Source organism: Hypanus sabinus, unplaced genomic scaffold, assembly GCF_030144855.1.
Source record: "Hypanus sabinus isolate sHypSab1 unplaced genomic scaffold, sHypSab1.hap1 scaffold_638, whole genome shotgun sequence".
In the NCBI taxonomy this organism is placed as follows: domain Eukaryota; kingdom Metazoa; phylum Chordata; class Chondrichthyes; order Myliobatiformes; family Dasyatidae; genus Hypanus; species Hypanus sabinus.
Genome location: NW_026781494.1, coordinates 79,850 through 107,102, shown reverse-complemented (window position 1 = coordinate 107,102; position 27,253 = coordinate 79,850). Strand labels below are relative to the sequence as shown.

General features: G+C 51.1%; 1 protein-coding gene and 1 long non-coding RNA gene across 2 annotated transcripts; one reads left to right on the top strand and one right to left on the bottom strand.

Moving 5' to 3' along the window:
- Nucleotides 1-255: 255 nt before the first annotated feature.
- LOC132389728 (eukaryotic translation initiation factor 4H-like) lies at nucleotides 256-16,638 on the top strand. The gene is made up of 7 exons (XM_059962294.1): nucleotides 256-411; nucleotides 5,716-5,918; nucleotides 10,737-10,801; nucleotides 13,839-13,923; nucleotides 15,099-15,155; nucleotides 15,712-15,864; nucleotides 16,425-16,638. Exons 1-7 carry the CDS (start codon nucleotides 281-283, stop codon nucleotides 16,574-16,576), a joined length of 846 nt encoding a protein of 281 aa, XP_059818277.1. The 5' UTR covers nucleotides 256-280; the 3' UTR covers nucleotides 16,577-16,638.
- Nucleotides 16,639-18,326: 1,688 nt separating this feature from the next.
- On the bottom strand, nucleotides 18,327-25,551 carry LOC132389726 (uncharacterized). Its single transcript, XR_009510652.1, has 2 exons — nucleotides 22,906-25,551; nucleotides 18,327-22,869 (listed from the first exon to the last, which is right to left on the bottom strand). It is a non-coding gene; the product is annotated as an uncharacterized LOC132389726 (long non-coding RNA).
- Nucleotides 25,552-27,253: the final 1,702 nt, after the last annotated feature.

The following is a 27,253-nucleotide window of genomic DNA, read 5'->3' as shown; positions in this document are numbered from 1 at the left end:
CCAACCCTCCCTCTCTACACTCACCCTCTCAACCCCCCTCTCTCCCTTCGTCCCATCACTGCACATGCGCACCTCTCCACACTCCCCGCAAGGACCCCTGCTCCCACACAGATGTCCGTGTAACTCGCCTGCCGTCATTTTTGTTTCGGTTTCTGTGTCTATTTTGTGTGTGGGGGGGGAAGAGAGATTTTTTTTGAGGTGGGGTGGTTTGGAAATCCGTGGAGGGAGGGGAGCTGGACAGGCCGGTCAACCGCAGGCACGCCCCCTGGTTGCCCTGGAGATGGGGGCGGGGCCTCGGCCTCGGCCTGCCCGTCTTGTCCCCCTTCCCCCCCTCCCCGGCCGAAGGGAAGCGGCGATGGCGGAGTTCGAGGATTTCGAGGACCGGGCGTACAGCTGCTTCGGCAGCCGGAGGTGAGGATCGGGCGGACGGGAGGCGAGGCGGGGAACAGCGGGGAGGCCGATGGAGATGGCGGCACGGGCGGATGGCGGCCGATTAGCTATGTAGGCCGCAGGCTCGGCGGCCATGGCGGCTCCTTCCTCCCCCGGGGAGGGGGGGGGGGTCGGGTAATTGGGTAATTTCGGGACACCCTGCTGATCCCCGGAGAGGGGTTGGAACAATTCGCAAATAACCAGACCCCCTCCCCTCTGATCTGCCGGCAGGGGGTTGGCCAAATGGGCACCCTGACACCCCCTTAAAACCCGGGAGGGGAGGGATAATTGGGCAATACCTGGACCCCCTCTGATCCCCGGGAGAGGGGGTTGGGCATTTGAGCAACACTGCACCCCTCCCCACGCAAGATCCGTAGTGAAGGGGTAGAGCAGAGCTGGGGAGCTTGCTTGTGTTTATCACCTATCCCCAGTTACCCCTTCCAGAGCTGGGGGACCTGCTGGTGTTTATCTCCCATCTGTAGTTACCCCTTCCAGAGGTGGGAACTTGCTAGTGTTTTATCACCCATCCCCAGTTACCCCTTCCAGAGCTGGGGGACCTGCTAGTGTTTATCACCCATCCCCAGTTACCCCTTCCAGAGCTAGGGGACCTGCTAGTGTTTATCACCCATCCCCAGTTACCCCTTCCAGAGCTGGGGGACCTGCTAGTGTTTATCACCCATCTGTAGTTACCCCCTCCAGAGCTGGGGGGCTTGCTAGTGTTTCTCCCACCCTTCACTGATTGATGGCTGGAGGAAAGGGCTTTCGGAGTAACCTAAGGAAGGACCATGGTGTGCTGGTAGTGTCAATCTCCTTCAGAATTGTTGGAAGTGCGGTGTTTGGGGGGGAAGCAAGGGCAGGAGTCATGAAGACAGTGAGGGGTAGGAGTGGGAGGGTGTGATCGAGACAGGGAGGGGTCTAGGGGAGCAAGGGGTTCACGGAGTTGGGGGATAGGGGAAGGAGGCAGGTCAGGGGAATGAGGGGGTCACAGAAATGGTGGTAGGTTGAAGGGGAGGGACAGGAACATGGAGACAGCAAGAAGTATAGGAGTGGTGGAGGAATCGGGGAGGTGTGGAAATGGACAATGTGTAGTTATGGTCTGCTGGTTTAAGGGATGTTCCAGGCCAGAGTCCCCAAGTTCGGATGTTCCCGGCTGTAGTACCCAAGTTGGATTCCTAGTTAACTCCAGGGAGCTTTTGTCTCTCGTTCCACAGAAACTGGCCCTCCTCATCTTTGCTAACCAAGATTCCTTCCTGACCCTGCCCTACTTGTCTGTCTTTAGCTTGGATCCCTTTTAAACTTTTCCTGTCAGTGTACCTGTCCAGGTGTGTTGTAATTGTAGCTGCTTCTCACACTTCCTTTGGCAGCTCGTTTCATATCCTCCCCCCATGTGTAAATATCTACTCCTCTCACCTTTAATGAATGCTGTCTAGTTTATGCCCCTCCATCCCCTGGGCGAGAGACTGTTCCAGTCTTGGTCGGCTTGTCCTTTAAGCTCAGGTGCTTAGTGACACCTTGGTAAATTTTTTCTGCACCCTCTCCCGCTTAACTCCACCTTTCCTATAGCTGTGCAACCAGAAGACACAGTTCTCAGTGGGTCCTCACCAACAACTTGTACAACTATCATCGAGAGAGTGCAGTAAAGATTCAAATCTGTGTACAAGTACACGTGCTCACATGTGTAATAAAGCAGTGGCATCACAGGCACGTAGCATCCGATACACATTAACAGGAAAAACAAGTTTATATACTTTATCTTCAGTTCTTTTTAATAAGAAAGAATAAATTTAGAATAAGCCCATGCCAAGATCCCTCTGTACATCAGTATAGGGTCCTGCTATTAACTGTACAGTCCCTTTACTTTAGACCTCCCAAAATGCAAAACCTCACACTTGGTCTAAATTGGTGTAGAGGTGACTTAGGACATAGAGCAATATGGCACAGCATTGGGCTTTCCAGCCCAGGATCTGCCAAACATTAAACTAATCATATCTAATCCCTTCTGCACATGGTCCATATCCCTTGTTTCCCTGCACGTCCATGCTCCTACCTTAAAGCCTCCACCTCCACATTCCAGACACCCACCACTCTCTCTCTGTGGGGGGGGGGGGAATTTCCTCGCACGTCTTCTTTGAGAGAGGGTAAATCCAACTCAAATGCATGCCCTGCTTGCAGATCCCTGTGACCAGCGCTGCTCCTGGGGGGGGGGGGGGGGTGCGTGTCATCTACCTGTTGTGGCTGTGGAGATATGGACAGTGTGAGCTGTTGTACTGTGGAAGCTTAAATGTGAGGGGACAGTACACTTAATGGAGTCAGAATCAGGTTGATTTTCATTGACATGTCATGAAATTTGTTTTGTGGTAGCAGAAGTCAGTGCAGGATATAAAAATTACTGTAAGTTACAATAAATAACTAGTGCAAAAGAGGAATAGTATTTATGGGTTCATGGACTATTCAGAAACCTGGTGGCAGAGGGAAAGAAGCTGAACTTTCAGTGTGTCTCTTCAGGCCCCTGTACCTCCTCTCTGATGGTAGTAATGTCCTGGATGGTGAGAATGGATGCTGCCTTCCTGAGCCACTGCCTTTTGAAGGATGTCCTCAGTGGTGAGGAGGGTCATGTCATAACCCTCTCCCACCCCTTGTGATCCTGCGCATTGCAGCCTCCATTCCAGATGATGGTGCAACCACTTAGAATGCTTTCCAAATTTAGAAATTTTGTGGAGTCTTTGGTGACATACCAAATCTCAGACTCCTAATGAAATGCTGAGGGGTCCTGGTGTCCAAGTCTATAACTCTCTGAAAGTAGCCACGTGTTTTTTTAGTCAGGGTACTGAGTTCTAGAGTTGGGAAGTTACGTTGCCTACATCCTACATATGGAGTATTGAATTCAGTTCTGGTTGTCCCATTCCAGGAAGGGTGTGTGAAGATGGGGGGGCGGGGTGAATGGTCTTTGGAGAGGGTGCAGAAGAGATTCACAGGGATGCTGCTTGGATTAGAAGGCATGAATTGTAAGGAGATGGCAGACAAAGTTGGGTTATTTTCTCTGGAATGGCGTAGACTGAGAGGAGACCTGATAGAGGTTTATCAGATTATGAGAGGCGTAGATAAAGTACACTGCTGGTATCTTTCTACTTCAGGGTTGAAATACCAAATACCAGAGGGCATGCATTAAGGTGAGAGGTGGGAAGTTCAAAGGAGGTGTGGGGGACAAGTTTTTCACACAGAGGGTGGTGGGTGTCCGGAATGTGCTGCTGGATGTGGAGGCAGATACAACAGAGGTGTTAAAGATGTTCTTAGTTAAACAGGGGATGGAGGGAAATTGCACATTGTGTGGGCAGGAAGGAGTAGACTCTTCAGATATTGTTTTAAGAAGTAATTAATTAGTCAATTGTAAACTGACTTAATTTACCAATTTAAGGTGAGAGAGGAAAAGATTAAAAAGGATCTGTGAAAGGAAAATAATGGGCAAATTTCATTGAGGATGTATCATCATTGAGGATGTAGTGGACCTTTGATGGGAAGACTGTCAAAGCTTACAGTGGGATCTGGACCAGCTGGAAAAATGGGTGAAGGAACTTAATATAGACAGGTGTGAGATGTGGCACTTTGGGAGGAGCAACCTGGGAGTGTGGTGGGATAGAGGGATCTGGGAATATAGATCTGTAATTCCTTGAAGGTAGATAGGGTCATTAAGAGTCGTTTTTGGTCATTTTGGCCTTCATAAGTCAGAGGACTGAGTACAGGAATTGGGATGTTATGCTGAAATTGAACATGATGTTGGAGCGTTTCGTGCAGTTGTGGTCACCTACACCAAGGAAAGATTGAAAGAGAGCAGGGAAAATTTACAAGGATGTTGCCAGGACTGGGTTATGAGGAAGGACCTTATCCCCCCGGATGGCAGAAGAGTCAGGGAGATCTTACAGCCGTATACAAAATTATGAGTGGTATAGAAAAGATAAATGAATGCTTTGCAGGCCTTTTCTCAGATTGGGTGAGATTAGAATTGGAAGTCATAGCTTTGGGATGAAAGGTGGAATTTTTAAGGGATTCTGATGGAAGTTCTTCACTCAGAAGGTAGTGCAAGTGTGGAATGAGCGGCCAGTGAGAGACACGGGTTCAGTTGTAACATTTAAGAGAAGTTTAGATAAGAACATAGGATGGAAGAAGTAAAGAGGGATATGGTCCAGGTGCAGGTAGATGGGACTAGGCAGCAGATCAGGTCAGCACAGACTAGATGGGATGAACAGTCTGGTTCTGTGCTGTAGTGCTCTATGACTGTTCTATATAAAAGACCCCAAACCCTTTGATTAGATCCCAGCCTCTAACCACTCCCGGGATCTCTGCATAAAATGTATGCAGTAAGTGCTTTTGCAGAGTGGCAGCTGCCCAAAATGTGCTGTTGGGGTGGTGGAGGCAGATATTATTGACCTGTGAAGAGGCTGATGGTTGTGCAGGGAAGGGAAGGTTGTGGACATTGGGTAGGCAGAGGGGATTAGTTTAGTTAGGAACACAAACAGACAAGGAATTGGAGGGATAGCACTCTGTGTAGTTTTGGCCTGACTTGAGTAAAGATGCACTGCCTTTGCAGATGGCACAGGTTGATTCTGGAGATGAAAGGGTTAACCTATGAGGGGAGTTTGAGTTGCCTGGGACTAATTTCACTGGAGTTCAGAAGAATGTGGGGATCTTATGGAAACATATTGCTGCAAAAGGGAAAGATAAGATAGAGGCAGGAAATTCATTTTCATTAGTAAGACTAGACCTAGGGGACATAGCCTCAAGAGGCAGGGGAATAGATTGAGGACAGATCTGAGGAGAGGGCCAAGTCCACTACTCTGCTTTTCCCAGAGAGTAATGAATTTATGGAATTCTTGGCCCAGGGAAATGGTAGAGACTGCCTCATTTCAGACACTATGAGATAGATTTTTGCATAGTAGGGGAATTAAGGATTTTGGGGAAAGGTACATAGGTGGAGCTGAGCCCACAGCCAGATCAGCTGTGATCTTACTGAGCGGTGGAGCAGGCTCAATGGGTCAGATGGCCGCTCCTACTCGTACTTACTGTTTCTTGTGACACCAACCTGCGCACAGGGAGCTGGGATTGGTTTAATCAGTAGCAGGGAAATGTTGGGCTGAAGGACCATCTGTAGGAGGAGGCGAAATCAATGCAGAGCTGACAAGGAGGGCAGATCTTGAGCTAAGTAGGTGGTTGGGAGTGAGGTGAGCATAAGGGAAGCATGGGTGTTGACACTGGCTGTCTGACTGAGGTGTGCTGCCCCTACCCTCGCAGGAGACCTCGAGGCGGAGGAGGAGGAGCTGGGGATGGTCCTGGGCCTCGGCGGCAAAAGGAGCTCCCGACAGAGCCCCCATTCACAGCATTCGTGGGCAACCTGCCCTTCAACGCTGTCCAGGGCGACATCGACCACATCTTCAAGGACCTGCACGTCAGGAGCATTAGGCTGGTGCGGGACAAGGAGACAGACAAGTTCAAAGGTAACACGGGGGATGTGGAGTGTGTGGACTGATCCACCTGGAGAAGTGGGGAGTGTTCTGTTACACTTCTGACCTGTAGATGGGGGAGGTGGGGGAGATAATGTGGCAGCTATGGGTTAACATACAGTGCCTTGAAAATGTATTCAGCCCAAAACTATTCTCACATTTTACTGACTCATTTTCTAAATTTTAAATATATTAAAATTGGATTTTTTTTGAGTTAATCTGCAAAAATTAAAAAACAAACTCGTGAAAATGAAAAATTATTTGTCCCCTTTGTAATTATGGTGCTGACTATCCTCAGGTGCAATGCTGGATTACCTTGCCAATTCACCCGATTTGATGAATTAGAAAATTGGAGGATTGCTTGTTTTCAGCAAATTCAAAAGAATAAATGTGCCAGTGGTATGGTAGATTTTCAGCAGACCAAACTAAAATGAAGACAAAAGAGCATTCAAGGCAAGTCAGGGCAATGATAATATAGTAGCACAAATCTGGGGAAGGGTACAAGACCATCTTAAAGTCAGTGAACATACCTTGGAGCTCAGTCCAATCCATCATGAAAAAGTGGGAAAAATATGAAACTACAGTCACACTGCCTGGGTCAGGCTGCCCGACTAAACAGAGAAGAACAGGACTTGTAAGAGAGGCTATTGTGACACCACCAGTCATCGGAGTGAGCTGCAGAAGGCAGCCTCTGCGTCTGGAGATGAAGTTCGTGGCTCCACAATCTCAATTGAGCATCTCTGTCCTTGCACAAAAAGGGTACTTAACAAAAGTGTGGCGAGGAAGAAGCCTGATTTCAAAAAAAAAAGTAAAGATTTTGTGAAGTGTCATGTAGAAGATACTGTAAAGATATGGAAGAAGGTCTTGTGGTTAGATTAGGCAAAAAAATTCCACTTTAGTCTCAATACCAAGCAGTATTAGTGGCGTAAATCTAATACTGTGCATCAATTGGGTAACACCATCCCTGCTGTAAAGTATGGTGGAGGTAGCTTTTGGGGATGCTTATCAGCAGCAGGGACTAGAAATCTGGTCAGGATTGATGGGAAGATGAATGCTGCTAGATACAGAGAGATCCTGGATAAAAACCTGCTAGCCTCTGCCTGAAAGTTTAAACTGGGGAGGAAGTTTATCTTTTAGCAGGACATTGACCCAAAGTGCACTGCCAGAGCAACCATGGAGTAGTTTCAAATGAAGAAGGTTGATGTCCTTGAGTGATCCAATCACAGTCCTGACCTGAACTCGATCAGACATCTCTGGCAAGGCCTCAAGATTGCTGTCTACCGCTGCTCCCCAACTAACTGGGCACTGCTTGACCAATTTTGCAAGAAGGAATGGGCAAATCTTGTTCCATCATGTTGTGCAAAGCTAATAGAGATTTATCCAAAAAGACTACTGGCTGTAATAGCTGCGAGAGGTGGTACAACTAAGTACTGAGCAAAGGAGGGGGAATACTTTTTAACTGCTGACAGTTCAGTTTTTGAATTTTTTGTTTTTCATGTGTTATAATTTTCCCTGTTTTTGGGACTCTACTGTGAAAAAGCATGTTATTCACAAACAAAAATTCTCATTTAAATTGAACAGAATTTCTACAGAATACAAGGATGTCCCTTTCCAACAGAGATGAGCAGGAATTTGTTTAGTGAAAGGGTTTTGAATCTGGAATTCATTGCCACATTGTCATTGTCTTTGGACGCCAAGTCATTGGGTATACTTAAAGCGGAGGTTGATTGTAAGGGTGTCAAAGATTATGGCAAGTAGTCAGGAGAATGGAGTTGAGAGGGATAATAAATCAGCTGTGATAGAATGGTGGAACAGACTCGATGAGCTGAATGGTCTAATTCTGATCCCGTCTAGTTCTGCTCCTTGACCTCAGGGTGTTACTTGGTGAGCCACTCTCCACAGCATCCTCAGCCTCCGTCTTGTTCTTCAGTAGAAGGTGAAGCTCCCTAACACCATCCCCACATATACTACCTGGATCACAAAGAGTGGGTCTCCCTCTGCACTGTCCCATCACACACTCCCAGGGTCAGACAGAGGTTGAAGCTTTCTCCACACCGTCCCATCACACACTCCGGGGATCAGACACAGAGTGAAGTTCCCTCCACACCGTCCCATCACACACTCCTGGGGTCAGACACAGAGTGAATCTCCCTCCACATTGTCCCATCACACATTCCCGGGGTCAGACACAGAGTGAAGCTCCCTTCACACCGTCCCATCACACGCTCCTAGGGTCAGACACAGAGTGAATCTCCCTCCACACCGTCCCATCACACACTCCTAGGGTCAGACACAGAGTGAATCTCCCTCCACACCGTCCCATCACACACTCCCGGGGTCAGACACAGTGAATCTCCCTCCACACCGTCCCATCACACACTCCCGGGGTCAGACAGAGGCTGAAGCTTTCTCCACACTGTCCTATCACACACTCCCGAGGTCAGACATAGAGTAAGTCTTCCTCCATACTGTCCCCTCGCTCATTTCTGGGGCTAGATACAAAGAAAAACTTACTTTAGCAGCATTACAGGAACAGAGTATCACATTTACAAAATAGACAAGAAAACAAAAATTAAACACATTCTTACATGAATGAACACAATCAGAATAAACTCCGCTGTGGTGCATGGTGTTGTACTGAGGCAGTAATTCCGATTGTACCGGTTGGTCCAAGAACTGAATGGTTGAAGGGAAGTTGCTGACTCTGCACTGCTAATCCCCCCAATGTAGACAGGTACACGTTCACCCTTCTTCTTCAATCATCGACTCTTTAGTTTTATTGATGGGAATGAAAGCTCATGTGGCAGGTGTTGACTGGATTGAGTAACCTTTCCCAAACAATTGGAAAGTGTCCTGTATCTCCCAGGGAGTTGGGAACTGTGCATAGTGCTCTTGCTGTGGGTTTGATCTAGGTGATACGGACATGGGAACCGTGCATGGTGATCCCGGTAAAGCTGAAAGGCCTAGGGGTAAATAAGACATCTGGACCAGATGAACTGCACCCTTTGGTCCTGAAAGTGGTAGCGATAGAGATTGTGGAGTCATGAGTAATGATCTTTCAAAAATCCTTGGACTCGCAGAGACATGGTACAGAGGACTGGAAAATTGCAAATGTCACTCCACTGTTTAAGAAAGGAGGAAGGCAGCAGAAAGGAAATTGTAGACCAGTTAGCCTGATCTCAGTGGTTAGGATGATACAGGAATCAGTTGTTGAGGATGAGGCGATGGAGTACTTGGTGACACAGGACAAGATAGGACAAAGTCAGCATGATTTCCTTAAGGGAAAATCTTGCTTGATAAACCTGTTGGAATTTTTTGAGGAGATTAAGATAAAGGGAATCCATGGATGTTGTATATTTGGACTTTCAGAAGGCCTTTGACAAGGTGCTACACATGAGGTTGCTTACCAAGTTAAGAGCCCATTGTGTTACAGAAAAGTTACTGGCATGGTTAGAGCATTGGTTAATTGGTAGGAGACAGTGAGTGGGAATAAAAGGTTGGCTGCCAGTGACTGGTGTTGTTCCGCAGAAGTCAGTGTTGGAACCGCTTCTTTATATGCTGTATATCAATGATTCAGGTAATGGAATAGATGGCTTTGTTGCCAGTTTTGCAGATGATATGAAGATTGGTGGAGGGGAGGTAGCGTTCAGGAAACAAGTAGGCTGCAGAAGGACTTGGACAAGGAGAATGGGCAAGAAAGTGGCAAATGAAATACAATGTTGGAAAATGCATGGTCATGCACTTTGGTAGTAGAAATAAATGTACAGACTATTTTCTAAATGGGCAGAAAATCCAAAACCCTGAGTTGCAAAGGGACTTGGGAGTCCTTCTGCAGAACACCCTAATGGTTAACTTACAGGCAGAGTTGGTAGTGAGGAAAACAAATACAATGTTAACATTCAAGTCAAGATGTTTAAAATACAAGACCAGGGGTGTGATGCTGAGGTTTTACAAGGCTCTGGTGAGGCCTCACCTTGATTATTGTGAACAGTTTTGGGCTCCTCATCTATGAAAAGATGTGCTGGCATGGAGAGGGTTCAGGGGAGATTTACAAGGATGATTCTGTGAATGAAAGGGGTATCATATGAGGAGTGTTTGATAGCCCTGGGTCTGTACTCGTTGGAATTTAGAAGGATGGGGGGAAGGAGAATCTCATTGAAACCTTTTGAATGTTGAAGGGCCTAAGAGTAGATGTTGGAAAGGATGTTTCCCATGGTGGGGGAGTCTAGGACAAGAGGGCACAGCCTCAGGATAGGGGTGCATCCATTTAAAACAGATGCAGAGAAATTTCTTTAGGTGGGGGTGGTGAGTTTGTGAAATTTTGTTACCACAGGTAGGTGTGGAGGCCAGGTTGTTGGTGTATTTAAGGCAGAGCTTGATGGGTTCTTGCTTGGACATGGCATCAAAGGTTACGGGGAGAAGGCTGCTGGGGCTGAGGAGGTGGGAAAAAGGATCAGCCACGATGGAATGACAGAAAAGACTTGATGGACAAATGGCCTAATTCTGCTCCTGTGTCTTTTATTGTCTCATGATACAGAGATGGGAACTGTGCACAGTGCTCCTGGTCTGAGTCTGAACCAGAAGATATGAAGATGGGAACTGTGCATGGTGCCCCTGGTCTGGGTCTGATCCAGATGATACGGAGATGAGAACTGTGCATGGTGCATGGTGTGAGTCTGGTAGAGCGGAATATGGAGATGAAAACTCTGCCCAGTTCTCCCAGTGTGGGTCTGACCCAGAGGATACAGAGATAGGAACCGTGCATGCTGCTCCTGGCTATTTTACTAAAACATTCTTATTTTCTTTTCTCAGGATTTTGCTATGTTGAATTTGATGATGTTGAAACATTAGAAGAAGCACTGACATACGATGGAGCGGTAGGTTTTCTATAAATATACAGTAATATACTCAGGAGTGGGTTACAGGCTGGGATCAAATCTAGGAGTTTGGGGGTTTATATATAGAACAATAGATCCCAAAGAATGGGTTAGGACCAATCTCTGGGAGTAGGTTACTACAGGTTAGGATCTCATCCAGGGATTTGGGGGTTTATATATAGAATAACAACTCCCCAACAGTGGGTTACATGCCGGGATCTAATCCAGTGGTTTAGAGTGTTTAGTGGATTCCGGTTAATTGTGGCAGCCACTGATTTGATGCAATTCTTAAGGAATAATAACTAATTTGGAACACTGCTGCTTAATTGGGACAGGAGACTGTGCCAACGTTTCTATCTAGCATCGGTCTTATGCACTTGTTTTTCTGTTAAACACTACACCATGCTTAGAGTGAACAGTTTTTAAACAGCGTCAGGTGTGTGGGTTTGTGTTCAACAAGCAGTGTTTTTTGTCACTGGTAGTTGATGAGAAATAAGTAGTAAAGCACTGGGACTGCTTTGTTCACTGTGGTTTCAAGCATTCAGTCTTGGAGATGCCAAAAATGGCTGGTGTGAAAATGGATATTACCTGTCAGGAATTATGAAGAATTGGAAGGTATCAACAATCACGAATGTTACAATGAAAGTGAAGATTTGGAGGATGCACTCATTGGAAGCATTGTATGACAGCCGTCCATTATCAGATAATGCAGATACTTGCAATGAAATACTGTGATATTTGCTTGTGACAAGGTGGTCAGCCTGTACTCATTGCTACCTTATTTTTTCTGCATTCTTCCAAGCATTTTAATAAATTTCCTGTAGGAAGGTGACCAAAACTGATTAGGCCTTATTAATGTCTTACACAATTTCAACATAACGTACCACCTCCTGTACTCAGTACATTAATTTGTGAAGGCCAATGTGTCAAAAGCTTTCTTTACGAACCTATCTAGCAGTGGTGCCACTTCAAATGAGTTATAGATCTGTAGTCCCAGATCTCTCTGTGTTACCGCTCTGCCATTCACTGTGTAAGTCCTATACTGGTCTGTCCTGTTAACGTGCAACACCTCACACTTGACTGCATGAAATTCCATATGCCATTTTTCAGCCCATTTTACCAGCTGGTCCAGATCCCGCTGCAAGCTCTGGTTGTCTTCCTCGGTATCCACTGCACCCCTAATCTTGGTGTCATCCGCAAATCTGCTGATCGGGTTCACCACACTATCATTCAGATTGTTGATACAGATGACAAACAACAATAGACCCAGCACTAATCCTTGTGGTACACCACTAGTCACAGCCCTCCAGTCCAAGAGGCAACCTTCTGCTACCTCTCCGGTTTCTCCTGCAAAGCCGATGTTTAATCCAGTTTGCTACCTCATCTTGAATGCCAGAACCTTCTGGACCAGCCTACCACGCAGGACTTTGTCAAAGGCCTTGCTGAAGTCTGTGTAGACAATGTTCTCTGCCTTGCATTCACAACTTTCCCAGTAACCTTCTCAAAAAACTATAAAGGTTGGTTAGACATGCACTGGAATTTAGAAGAATGAGAGGGGATCTGGTTGAAGCATATAAGATTATTAAGGGATTGGACATGCTGCAGGCAGGAAGCATGTTCCCGTTGATGGGTGAGTCCAGAACTAGAGGCCACAGTTTAAGAATAAGGGGTAGGCCATTTAGAACAGAGATGCGGAAAAACTTTTTCACCCAGAGAGCAGTGGATATGTGGAATGCTCTGCCCCATAAAGCAGTGGAGGCCAAGTCTCTGGATACTTTCAAGAGAGAGTTAGATAGAACTCTTATAGATAGCGGGGTCAAGGGATATGGGGAGAGGGCAGGAACTGGGTACTGATTGTGTATGATCACAGTGAATGGCGGTGCTGGCTAGAAGGGCCGAATGGCCTACTCCTGCACCTACTGTCTATTGTCTATTGACATGCCCTACCACACACAAAGCTACGTTGACTATCCCTAATCAGACTTTGTCTATCCAAATACTTGTATGTCCAATCCCTTAGAATGCCTTCCAATAACTTTCCCACTATTGATATCACTGGCCAATAATTTCATGGTCAAGGATGGTTAAATAACTTAGCCCTGGCCGCTGCAATTTCTGCACGAGCACCCCACAGTGTCCGAGGGAATACCTTTTCAGGCCCTGGGGATTGATTATTTATTGAGATACCGTGCAGAATAGGCCATTCCAGCCCTTCGAGTCATGCTGTATAACAATCCCCCAATCTAATCCCAGTTTAAGCATGGGGTAATTTATGATGACCAATGAATCCCCACTCTAATTTGCCTGAAGACAGTGAGCTGCTCCTCCTCTGTAATCCTAACACAGTTGATGACCCCATCACTCTGCCTTAGTTCCATAGACACTGGCCGTCTCCCAAGTAAATACAGATAGAAAAAATCTGTTTAAGGTCCTCCCCATCTCTCAGCTCTTTGTGTAAATGACCGTGCTGATCTTCAAGAGGACTAATTTTGTCCGGTGCTCTTTATATATCTGTAGAAGCCCTTGGGATTATCTTCCACCTTGTCTGCCAGAGCATTCTCACTCCTTCTTTTAGCCCTCCTGATTTCCCTCTTAAGTGTTCTTCTGCATGTCTTATACACCATGCACCTCATTTGTTCCTGCCTGCCTGCCTATACCTGCTGTGTAGCTCCTTATTAATAAGGGTCTCAGGAGTACATTACAGAGGTTTCCAGGGTGTAGTACTGTATGTAGAATAACCGACCCCTGGGGATCTAATAACTGACAAGTGGGGATCTAATCCAGTTGTTTAATTGGTTTATACATAGAATAACAGATCCCAGAAGTGGGTGGCAAGCTGGGATCCAATCCAGGGGTTGAGGGAGTTTATATATGGAATAACAGATCCCAGGAGTGGGTTACAGGCTGAGATCTAATCCAGGGTTTTGAGGGGATGGGTGTTTGTATATAGAGTAGCAGCTCACTGGGAGTGAGTAATAGGCGTAAATCTAACTTGCCTTGTTCTCTTTCCCCTGGTTTTGTTTCTGTCCCCTCCCAGCTGTATGGAGATCGGACATTGCGTGTGGATATCGCGGAAGGTCGGAGGCAGGACAGAGGAGGATTTGGACGAGGAGGAGACAGAGGTGAGAAGGACAGAGGGGTGTGTACTGCCTCCCTTCTTGTTGACTCTGCCTGACTCGCTTTTTGCTGCAGCACCCTCCCCTCTCGTTAGAATCCGGATCATTATCACTGGCAGATGTTTTCTTGTGGCAGTAGTATAGTGCAAAATAAAACAAAGAAAATCATAGAAGTTGCAATATAAAGATAATGAATAGTGCAAAGTACTGAGATAGTGTACGTGGGTTCATTGTCCATTCAGTTTTCTAATGGTGGAAGGGAAAAAGCTGTTCCTGAAACAGCGAGTGGTCTTCAGGCTCCTGTACCTCCTCCCTGATGGTAGTAATAAGAAGAGGGCATGTCCTGGATGGCGAGGGTCCTCAATGATGGATGCTGCCTTCTTCAGGCACCTCTTCCTGAAGATGTCGTCGATGGTGGGGAGGGCTGTGTCCATGATGGAGCTGCCAGAGCTGTAGCATCTTGTGCTCCTGTGCATTGGAGCCTCCACACCAGGCGGGGCTGCGACCAATCCGAATGTCCTGTGCTCTACACCTCTAGAAAGTGTTTGGTGACAAACCGTATCTCAAACTCCAGATGAAATATTGCCACTGGTGTTCCTTCTTCGTAATATTTTGGGCTCAGTATAAATCCACTGAGATGTTGACACCCAGGAGCATGAAGCCTCTCACCCTTTCTACTCTTGATGAGGACTGGTGTGTGCTGTCCTGACTTGCCCTTCCTGAAATCCGCAATCAATTCCCGTGACTCCATTCAACCAGCCGATCCTTCTCACCGTATGGGATGCTGCCATCAATAGTCGTCTGTTTCAGATAGTGTTTGAGCTGTGGCTAACCACGCAGTCATGGACCAAGAGAGAGGAGAGCCTATGTTGATTGTCAGCAAAGAGGAGATCTTGCCTCTGATCCACACTGACTGTGGTCTGCTGTTGAGGATCTGTGTGCAGAGGGAGGTAGAGAGGTCCGGGTTTGAAACTTGTCGATTAGTACTGATTTGAAAGCCAAGCTGTAGTTGATAAACAGCTGTTACTGTTGTTGAGGTACTCCAGAACCAGTTTGGGAGCCGATGCTGTTGCCTCTCCCCTCTTTGCCCCCTCTCTGTTCTCTAGAAATCCTACAACCCTCATCTGCACTTCACCCTCCCTCTCTATCAAAGTAACCCTACCGTCTCCCTGCCCTCACAGGCCGAGGAGGACCCCGCTCGGGCCCACGAGGTGGCCGTGACGACGACTTTGGTGGAGGTGAGGTCTTGTCCAGACTCTCCCTTGGGACATCTTTGGGGGAGTCAGCAGATGGAGAGTGGGGTGGTGGGTGGTCAGATCAGATAACGACCTCATCCCATTCCCTCCGTGGGGGCCGCTGGGACCAGACAACCAGTCAACTTGAACCCACGTCTGGGGTTTATCTCCCACACACCAGGGAAACAGCCATCCCTCACTGGGCTACATGTTCTGTGTGAGATTTTGGGGTACAACCTGGGGGGCTGATGATGGGGGGGAGTGGGAAATAAGGAGGACAGAAACTGGGCAGACCTAGGACACCTCTCTTGCCCAGTCCTCTCTGCCCCTCAGTCGCCCGCCCCTGGCCTTCGGTCCCCAGCCCCCCAGCATAGTTGTTCAACCCCGCACCCGTCCCCTCTCCTCTCACCCCAACCCCAATCCATCCAGTCCCCCCCCCCCCCCGATAATAATTAGTTATTGACATGAGTGCTGGATGGTTTGACATTTGGAGTCTGTTGATGTCTCTGTTTTCCACCCACCCTGCCCCACCCACCTTTCTCCATCTTGCCCTCTCCAGGATACCGCGACACTGACTTTGGCCGCTCTGGAGGGTTTCCCGCCAGCAGGGCTCCTGGAGACCGTCGCGGGATGATGAGTGGAGGGAGTGGCCGGTTCCGGGACCCTCCCCCTAGGTCGGGGGGCTCCTTCGACTTCAGAGAGCCTTCCGATGGTGAGGCCTGGGGCCCGGGTGGGGGGGAGATTGTGTCCAGGGAGGTGGGAAGAGGGGGCACGGGGCAAAAGAGGGTAGCGAGGGAGTGTGTGGTGTGGGAGGAATAGTGCAAGGGTGCTGTGTGGAGGGTGAATGAGAATTGGAAGGGAAAGGGTGTGACAGATTTGAGGGATGGGTGAGGGGTGCGTAGTGGGTGGGAGGGGGAGAAAGGCATGTGAAGGGAAGGAGGGGAGTTATGGATGGAGTGCTGAGGAGGGAGGGAGAGGCATGATGTGGAGGTAGTGCGCAGTGAGGCAGAGGAGCTGAGGGAGACAATGAGGAGAGAGGGGAGGGAAGGGGAGTGAGAAAGGTGTAAAGGGGGAGGGTGGGGGGAGAGCACCAACGGAGGAGTGGCAGTCATCGTTGGCGAGAAGCTTGGGTTGAAACATTGTGAAGTCAATTAGCAAATCTAACCACAGTCCCTCTCTCTCTCCTTCCCTTGCCCACTCTCTCTCTCTCTCTCTCTCTCTCTCTCTCTCTCTCCCTCTCTCTCCACCTCTTTCCCCACCTCTCTCCCACAGAGGAGCGAGCCCAGCGACCCCGCCTGCAGCTGAAGCCCCGCACTGTGTCAGCTCCCCTCAACCAGGTGGCAAATCCCAACTCCGCCATCTTCGGGGGCGCTCGCCCCCGACAGGAGCGTGACATCAAGTCTGAGGGGCGTGTTGGCTCCTAGTTCCAGCAACCCCCCTGCCCCCGCCCTCCCTTCCGCATCTCTTGGGGTGGGCGGCGGGTAGGGTGGGTGGGGTGTGGGGGGCAGGGAGGGAGGGTAAGGTTGGTGGGGCAATGGGGGAGGGTCAGGTTGGTGGGGCAATGGGGGAGGGTCCACTCTGGGCTGGGGTTTTTGTGACAGGGTGGGTGGGGAGGGCTTGCTTTCAGAGAGGGGGAGGTGAGGTTGGTGGTGAGGAGAATCCGTCGGGAATGACTGCCCCTGGCCATGCTCCAGAATTTGCGGCTCCTCACTTTGGTGGCCATTTTGTGCCTAGTATTGGCATCCTTTCAACCATAGGGGACTCCCATCGATTTGGGAGATCTCGAGTTAGTGGGGGTTGGGGGGGGGGGGGGGGGAGGGCGTTCAGATGCCTGGGGTGTGTGAATCAGTGGAAGCACCCTTGGCCATGCTCTGAAATTGGTGCTTCTGCCCCTCCCTTTCCCCTCATTCTGTCTGGCAGCCATTTTGTTCCAGCATTATGCCCTGTCGTCTGAGTGACTGCAGTCATTTGGGAAGACCAGACATTGAGTGGGGGGGGCAGGCTTTCGGAGTGGAAGGGGGTTGACACCCTTGGCCATGCTCTGGAATAGGCATCTCCCAACTTTGGTGACCATTTTTTCCTGACATTGACCCATCTTGAATAACTGACTCCTGCCTCTTGGGAAGGCCTGCAGTTGGTGGGGGACACTGTCCATCAGGGATGCCCTGTGCCCTAGTTTGGAATATGCACCATTTTATTCCTGACATTGGCGTCCTGCTGAGCGTAAAGGACTCCTGTTGATTGGCGAGACTTGGCATTGGGGAGTAAGGGGGCTCTCAGAAAAGGCGGATGGATCATCCAAGCCCTAGCCTCGTCCCTTGGCATTGGTGTTTTTTCGAGTATTTGATCCTGTCTTTCGAGGAGACCTGGCAGGGAATGAGGGCGTTTGGAGAAGGTGGGTGAATTAGTCTGGAATTCCTTTGGCCACGTTGCCCCCAACCCTTCCCCCCATCCCCAGTGGCCATTTTGTTCTCAGTAATCGGCATCCTGTCACGTATAAGTGAACCCAGTTGATTACGGAGACCTGGCATTGGGAGGGGGCTTCTTGACCATGCTGTGGAATTTGTGCATCCTATCTTCAGTGGCCATTTTGTTTCTAGCATTGGGGTGCTGTCTCGAATAACTGACTCCCTTTAATTTGTGTACTTGCGGCGAGGTGTGCTTTTTGTTTGTGGTGGGGACAGGAAGCATGACAGGAGTCAATGGGACGCCCTCTCCTTTCCCAGGAGAGACTGAAGACCTGAGAACCTGTTGGTGTCGCTGTGGCAACGATAGACTTCAGCCTGGTTGTCGGCTAAGGGGGAGAGGAGTCGTTCGGTAGTGCTGAATGCCCTTGTGAAATTTGGACCCCGATGCTATCCCATCCCGAGGACTCTGATCTGATCTGCACCTCCTGTCCCAACAAAGTCCTCTTTCCCCAGCTTTTAATGTTCATTTTATTTATAGTGGGTTGGCTGTACCCGTGTCTCGCAGTCCGTCTCTCCCTCAGGGAGATCTGAACACTGACCAGTGTCTCTCTGTCCCTCTCTCTCAGCGGGAGATCTGTACACTGACCGGTGTCTCTCAGTCCTTCTCCCTCAGGGAGATCTTTACACTGACCGGTGTCTCTCAGTCCTTCTCCCTCAGGGAGATCTGAACACTGACCAGTGTCTCTCTGTCCCTCCCTCTCAGGGGGAGATCTGTACACTGACCGGTGTCTCTGTCTCTCTCTCTCTCTCTCTGGGAGAGATCTGTATACTGACTAGTGTCTCTCAGTCCCTTTCTTGGGGAGATCTGTACACTGATCGGTGTCTCTCAAAGATGGTGGAATGAATGGGCTTGGGACACAAGACAGGTGGATTTTAGGAGATTCTGGAGGGTGGGTGGTGGGTGTGGGAGGGGTGAGGGACTGATGCAGAGGGCATTGAAGAAGGACCTGCTGGGTGATGGACTTGCTGTATGTTGCTCTTTCAATAAAAGTATAAAGAATAGTCGCTTGTTTGGCTCTTGGTACTCTCCCTGTTGCTGTAAACCTCTCCCTGTCTGACCGAATCTGATTCCCCTCCCTCCCTGTATCCATCACCATCCTCTCCCCTACACCCCTCCCATCTGTCTCTGTCTCCCTCTCCCCATCTCCGTGACCCCCACCTTGCACTGCACCCCTTCCTGTCTCCATGCCCTGCTCCCACTCCTACACCACTCCCATGTCTTAGTGACTCTTACCCTCCCCATACCCGTATACATTCACCCTCCCCGTTTCTGTGATCCCCTCCCTGCCTTGCACTCCTCCCAGTCTCCATTAATCCCTCCCTCCCTCTATACCCCTATCCATCTCTCTAACCCTTTCCCTCCCTTGCACCTTCCCCAACTTCTGCCTGTCTCCATCTTACCCTCCCTCTCCTACACCCTCCACCTCTGTGACCCCTCCCCATCTTGTTCAGCCCATTTTTCCCCATACCTCTCCGTCTCTGACAACCCTCTCCTTCCACTGCACCTTCCCTCCCTGACACCCCACCCTCCATCAGCCCTCTTGTCTCCGTCACCCACTCCCTCCTCAACACCTGTCACTCTCTTTCCTACAACCCTTCCATGTACATATCCCTCTCCCCTACACTTACTCCCTTCTCCATCCCCCCTGTCTCCTCTACACCCCACCCAATCTCCGTCATCCTCTCCCTCCCATACACCCCTCCCTTCTCTCTCACCCTAAACTGCAACTCCCACCATATCCACATCACCTTCCTGTCTTTGTGAGTCCTCCAACCCACTACTGTACCCCTTCCTTTCCAACTCCCAACCAAAACACCTCCCTGTTTTGTCTCCCTACACCCCCTCCTCAATTCTGTAATCTCCCTCCTTTACACCTATACCCATCTCTCTCTCTTCCCCACACTTTGTCACTATGATGCCCTCCCTCCCTTACACCCATGCCTGTCTACCCATCTCCCTAACCTCTCCCTCCCCACACCGCTGCCCATTTCCATGACACCACTTGACTGCCCTCCACCATCTCTTCCATCTTTGATCCCTACACCCATCCCATCTTCGTCTCTTGTCAACCGCTCCCTCCCTCACACCCCTCCTTGTCTCTGATCCCTAGGCTCATGCACTCCCAGTTATTGAGACCCCCCTGCTACATCCACTCTCAACCACTTTTCCTGTTCCCCAATGCCACCACTGTTCTGTGACCCCCCCCTCCCATTGCTATATCCCTCCACCTCTCTCAGGCACTTTCTTTCCTCCTCCTGTCTGCCTCCACTACCCCTTAAGCTGTGATCCCCAGCATATCCACAACACCCTCCCTGTCCATACCTCCATCGTAAAACCCTCCCCAACCCAAACATCTCTGCTTCATCCACCACCTTGCCCGACTCGTTCATGCCCGCCCTCCCCCACACCAATCCTCATCTCCATACCCCTACCCCCCCTCCTGTGAGGGAGAAGCAAAAGGTGATTGGTGAAACCAGAAGAGGGAGGGGTGAAGTGAAGAGCTGGGGAGTTGATTGGAGGAAGATGTGGAGGGTCACTACTCCCTCCCCCCCAGCCACTTCCTTTCCTTCTGCCTCTGCTACACCCCTTCGACCCACTACCCTGTGACCCCACCATTTACACTACACCCCTCTGCCTGAGACTTCCATCCCACTGCTATATCCTTCATGAACCCCTCCTCACTTGCTCTCCTGCCCATCTCTGTCCACTGTCCTCCCTGTCTCGTTCACCTCCCTCCCCTATGCCCTTATCCATCTCCACAACCCTTTTCATCCCCCACACCCCTCCCTATCACTGTGGCACCCCTACACCCCAGCCCGTCTCCATGAACACCTTCCCTGTCTGTTTCCGTGACACCCATCTGTGAACACTCCGTCCAGTTCACCCCATACCTCTGACTGTCTCTGAGACACCACTCACACCCGTCTGTCTCCGTAAAGCCTTTCCGTCCTGCAGCCCTCTGTCTGTGATGTTCCTACTGTTACACTCCTTTCTGTTACCATAACGTTTCCTCCCCGATGCCCTACACCATTCCCCATCTCTGTTCCCCTCTGCCTTCTCTATTCCTCCTGTCACTGTCTCACTTCTCTGCTCCTCCCCATCTCTGTCACCTCCACCCTCCTCTGCACCCTGTCCAGATTCTGTGACCCCCTACCTCCTCTACACTCCTCATCTCCGTCCATTATGCCCTTCAGTGTCCCATGACCTTCTCCTTCCCCTACACCTCTCACCATCCCCGTGACCCTCTCCCTCACTTACACACCTTCCTCCCCTACATTCCTCCCTGTCTGCTGTTTTCCCACCTAGTCTACATGAGCCCTTCCATCCCCAACACTCAAAGCCTCTCCCTCCCAGTTACTTGCCCCTCAGTCTTGTGTAATCTTCCCACTTCCAATTCATCCCTCTCCCTCTCACTTCCCACAGCTTCCCCCCCCCCCCACAGCTACTCTCCTCTCTCCTGGCCATTTCCTTTCCTAGTCCCCTCCCCTACCACCTATGCTGTGATCCTCACCATATCCACAATGCCCTCACTACCTTTGTGAGACCTCCAGTGCAATGCCACCCCAATTGTGCACCCTCCTCTCCATCTCCATAACCCTCTCCCTTCCTACACTCTTCCCTATGACCCCCACTCCCATCTCCATGTGTCCCCTCTCTCCTATTCCTTACCCATTTCGTTCACCCCCTCCCTCCCCACACCCCACCCTGTGTCTGTGATCCCATCCTTCCCTGGAGCCATTCCATCTCTGTCACCCTCTCAGTCTACATCCCTCCTGTCACTTGTTTCCCCACTCTGTTTATGTGACCCCTTCCCCCCCCCAACACTACACTGCTCCCCATCAGAAACTCTCCCTCCCTGTTACTTTCCCCTCAGTCCTGTATACCTCTTCCAGTTATCCTCCCCCTCTCAGCCACTTCCACTCCCTGCCTCCCCTGCCCTGTAAACTGTGACCCCCACCACATTTTAAACAGCCTTCCTGTCTCTGTGAGAGCTCCATCCCAATCATGAACCCCCTTCTCTCAACCCTCCCTATCTCGGTGGTCAACTCTCATCCCGAACACCTCTCTCTTGTTCACCCCATCTCTTCATTACACCCATCCTCTTCTCCATGATCCCCTCCCTTACACCTCTACCCATCTCCCTAACCCTCAACCCCACTGCACCTCTCCATCACTGTGACACACACTATCCCCACACCCCTCCTCTTGTTCACTCCATTCCCTCCTCTACACACCTGTCTATCTCCTCCCTACTCCCCACCTGTCTTGTTCACTTCCTCACTCCACTACCCGTTTCTCTCCCTATCACTCTGGCACCCTCCCATCCCTACACCCTTACTTGTCTATGTAAACCCCTCCGCTGCAGCTCTCCGTCACCACAGCAAACTTTTTTCCCTCCACACCTCTCGTCTATGACACTCTACCTCTCCAACATCTGCGAACCCACTCCATGTCCATATGACCTCCTCGGAAAAATGCGGAAAAACTTTCTCACCCAGAGAGTGGTGGATATGTGGAATGCTCTGCCCCAGAAGGCAGTGGAGGCCAAGTCTCTCGATGCATTCAAGAGAGAGCTAGATGAGCTCTCATAGATAGCGGGGTCAAGGGATATGGGGAGAGGGCAGGAACGGGGTACTGATTGTGTATGGTCAGCCATGATCACAGTGAGTGGCAGTGCTGGCTAGAAGGGCCAAATGGCCTACTCCTACACCTACTGTCTATTGTATCCCTCCCCATACCCTCACTATCTCCATCATCCCTTTCCTGTCTCTGTGGCCCACCCCTCCCATCACCATCTCACTTCTCTACACCCCTCCTGTGTTTGTACCTTTCTCCCTCCTCTACACCTTCCCGATTTCCATCACACCCTCCCTGTCTCTGGCTTGCCCACCCTCCTGTACACCCCTCCCCATCATGTTAATGCCAGTCCTCCTTCCAACACATCTCTCTCAGTCTCTGTGCACCTTCCCTGTCTTGTGACTGCCCCCCTCTCCCCACATCCCTCCCTCTCTTGACTACACATCTCTCCTTGTCACCTACACCCTTCCCCACCCCTCCTACATTCATCTGACACTCTGCTACACCTCCCCTTCTCATTCATGCCCTTTCACACCTGACCCACCCTTTTGTCACGCCTCCCTCCCCTTCACCCCTGCCTCTCTGTGACCCCAACTATATCGTAACATCCTCCGTCTCTATGAGACCTTTACCCTACTGCTATACCCATTGTGAACCCCCTTCTACAACCCTCCCCATCTCAGTGTCCAACTCCCAACCCAAACACCTCCCCATCTCATTCACTCCTCCCTCCTGGTCTCCATTACCCCCTTCCTGCTACATCCCTCTCATTATTTGTCACTGTCTCCCTCTGCTACACCCCACCCATCTGCATCAGTCTCTCTCTCCCCCTACACATCTCCCTCAATTACAACCCTTCCCTACAATTCCACCGTCTCCTGTTTCCCCACCCCACCCGTGAACTCTTCCCTCCCACACCCTACACCTCTTCCCATTTGACACCCACTTCATCCCTCCCTCTCTCAGCCTCTTGCTTTCCTACTCCCTACTCTCTTGGCTACACCCCTCGCTGTCTCTCAGCCACTTCTCGTGCTCCCTCCCAGCCACCCCTGCCCACTAAACTTTGATTCCAACCATATCCATGACACCCTCCCTGTGTCTGTGAGACCTCCATCCCACTGCTATACCCATCGTGAATATTCCTCCCGTACAACTTCCTCCACCGCCTACACGTCTCCATCTCTCTGTACCCTCTCCCCTACTCCCTACCCATCTCATTCATCCCCTACCTCCTCTACTCCATAGTCCTACCTCCTCTACTCCATCCCCTACCTTCCCTACACTACTCCATGTCTCTGTGATTCCTTCCCTCCCTCCCCTACACCCTCGCTGTCTCCGTCTTGCTTCCTTACACCACACCCCACATCCATCACCCCCTTTCTGTCCTAAGCCCCTCCTCGTCTCCATTACCCAATCCACCTTCTACAGCCCTTCCCATCTCTGCACCCCTCCCTCCCCTGCACCCCACCCCCTCTCTGTGACCCCACCCTCCTCTACACCGTCCTATCTCAATTAAACCCTCATTTCTCTCTGCCACTCCCTCTCTCTGTGCCTCCTGCCCCCCTTGACACCTCGCCTCATCTCTGACCCCCTCTATTGACTACACATCTCCCTTCACCTCCTACACTCCTCCTCTTGCCTTCCTGCTACCTCCCTCTGCCACCCTCTCACCTACATCCCTCCTGACTTCTTCAACCCCTCGGCCCCTACACCCCTCTCTTTGTCACACCCTCTCTCCCCTACATCCCTTTCCCTCCCCGTCTCTGTGACACTATCCGGACCCTACTTCTGTTATCCGCTGTCTCCCTCACACACCTCTCCTTGTCTCTGAGACCCCCTCTCTCCCCTCCACCCCTCCCTGTCTCCCCTACACCCCTCCCTGTCTCTGACCCCCTCTCTCCCCATACCTCTCCTGTTCTGTGAGAAGTCCTCTCTCCCCTACACCCCTCCCCACTTTCCTGCTACATCCTTCCATCACTCTCCATTTGCTACATCCCCCCTTCTCATTCATGCCCTTCCACTCCAAACACCCTCTTCTCTGTCACATCTTCCCTCCTCGTCACCTCCCCATCTCCATGACCCACACCATATTTCTCACCCTCCCTGTGTCTGTCTGGTGCACTGCTCCGTTATTGACAGTCACTGCTTCACGCCACCCCCCCCCCCCCCCACTCTCAGCCTCTTCCTTTCGTACTCCCTCCCTGAGCTGTGATCTGCACCATATCAACACACTGTCCCGGTCTGTGTGAGCCCACCAACCCCCGCTATACCCATTGAGAACCCTCCTCCCCTCAATTTTCCCCACGTCCTACACCCATCTCCATCTCTGTGTCACCTCTTCCCTTGCCCCTACCCACCTCCTTGTCTCCACAGCCCTACCCTGCCCTACACTAGTCCATGTTTCCGTGACTCCCTCCCTCCCCTACACCCTCATTGTCTTCCTTACTCCCCTCCCATATTTGTAACCCTGTTTATGCCCTACACCCCTGCACTGCACCTCACCGTCATCCTCCCATCTCTTTCACTCCATTCCTCCCTCTGCCCGTCTCTGTAAATCCCCTCCCACCCTGTCTCTGTGAGCCCCAAACACTGCTACACCTCTCTGTCACCACACCAAACTTCCTCCCCTGCACACCACCCCTTCTCTGTGACCCCCACCCTCCTCTACACCCCGTCCCGTCTCAGACATACTCCCTTTTCTCTGCCACACCCTCTCTCTGTTACTCCTGCCCTCCTCGACACCATTGACCCCCTCCATTGACTATATACCTCCCCTCACCTCCTACAGCCCTCTACACTCCTCTGACATTTCTCCATCGTCCTCTCACCAACATCCCTCCTGTCTCCTTCATCTCCTCCATCACCTACACACCTTTGTCACACCCTCTCTCCCCTATATCCCTTTCCTTTACCCCTCCGCCTCTCGGTGACTATACCCGACATCTGCAATGTCTCTGTTACCCCACTCTCTCCCTGTCTCTGAGACCCTCTCTCCCCTACACCACTCCCCACCCACCTTCTACAACCCTCCATCACTGTCTGCTACACCACCCTTCTCATTTGTGCCCTTGCCCTCCTAACACCCACTTCTCTGTCTCATCATCTCTCCCCGTCTCCACACCATCTCCATCACCCACACCATATTTCTCACCCTCTGTCTCTGTGACATGCCCCTCCCACACAAAACTCACTGTTTGCAGTTTCTGCACCCGATGTGCATCCCTCCCTAACACCCTACACCTCCTCCTGTCTGACCCATACCCTCCCCAGCATCCCTCGCTAACACCCTACACCTCCTCCTGTCTGACCCATACCCTCCCCAGCATCCCTCCCTAACACCCTACACCTCCTCCTGTCTGACCCATACCCTCCCCAGCATCCCTCGCTAACACCCTACACCTCCTCCTGTCTGACCCACACCCCAGCATCCCTCCCTAACACCCTACACCTCCTCCTGTCTGACCCACACCCTCCCCAGCACCCCTCCCTAACACCCTACTCCTCCTGTCTGACCCACACCCTCCCCAGCACCCATCCCTGTTACTCACCCTACACCTCCTCCTGTCTGACCCATACCCTCCCCAGCATCCCTCCCTAACACCCTACACCTCCTCCTGTCTGACCCACACCCTCCCCAGCATCCCTCCCTAACACCCTACACCTCCTCCTGTCTGACCCACACCCTCCCCAGCATCCCTCCCTAACACCCTACACCTCCTCCTGTCTGACCCATACCCTCCCCAGCATCTCTCCCTAACACCCTACACCTCCTCCTGTCTGACCCACACCCTTGCCAGTACCCCTCCCTGACACCCTACCTCTCCTCCTGTCTGACCCACACCCTCCCCAGTACCCCTCCCTGTTACTCACCCTACACCTCCTCCTGTCTGACCCACACCCTCCCCAGCTCCCGTCCCTGTTACTCACCCTACACCTCCTCCTGTCTGACCCACACACTCCCCAGCACTACTCCCGAACACCCGACACCTCCCCCTGTCTGACCCACACCCTCCGCAGCCCCCCCTCGCTGTTACTCACCCTGCACCTCCCCCTGTCTGACCCACACCCTCCCCAGTACCCGTCCCTAACACCCTGCACCTCCTCCTGTCTGACCCACCCCTTCACCAGAACCACTCCCTGTTACTCACCCTACACATCCTCCTGTCTGACCCACATCCTCCAACACACCCCTCCCTTACACCCTGCACCTCCCCCTGTCTGACCCACACCCACACCAGCACCACTCCCTAATACCCTATACCTCCTCCTGTCTGACCCACACCCTCCCCAGCCATACTCCCTGTTACTCACCCTACACCTCCTCCTGTCTGACCAACACCCTCCCCCGTACCCTTCGATACTCACCCTACACCTCTTCCTGTCTGACCCACACCCTCCACAGTACCCCTCCCTGTTACTCACCCGACTCCTCCTCCTGTCTGACCCACACCCTCCACGGTACCCCTCCCTGTTACTCACCCTACTCCTCCTGTCTGACCCACACCTTCCACAGTACCCCTCCCTGTTACTCACCCTACTCCTCCTCCTGTCTTACCTACACCCTCCACAGTACCCCTCCCTGTTACTCACCCTACTCCTCCTCCTGTCTGACCCACACCCTCCACAGTACCCCACCCTGTTACTCACCCTACTCCTCCTCCTGTCTGACCCACACCCTCCACGGTACCCCTCCCTGTTACTCACCCTACTCCTCCTCCTCTCTGACCCACACCCTCCACGGTACCCCTCCCTGTTACTCACCCTACTCCTCCTCCTGTCTGACCCACACCCTCCACAGCACCCCTCCCTGTTACTCACCCTACTCCTCCTCCTGTCTGACCCACACCTTCCACAGTACCCCTCCCTGTTACTCACCCTACTCCTCCTCCTCTCTGACCCACACCCACCACAGTACCCCTCCCTGTTACTCACCCTACTCCTCCTCCTGTCTGACCCACACCCTCCACAGTACCCCTCCCTGTTACTCACCCTATACCTCCTCCTGTCTGACCCACACCCTCCCCCGTACCCCTCCCTGTTACTCACCCTATTCC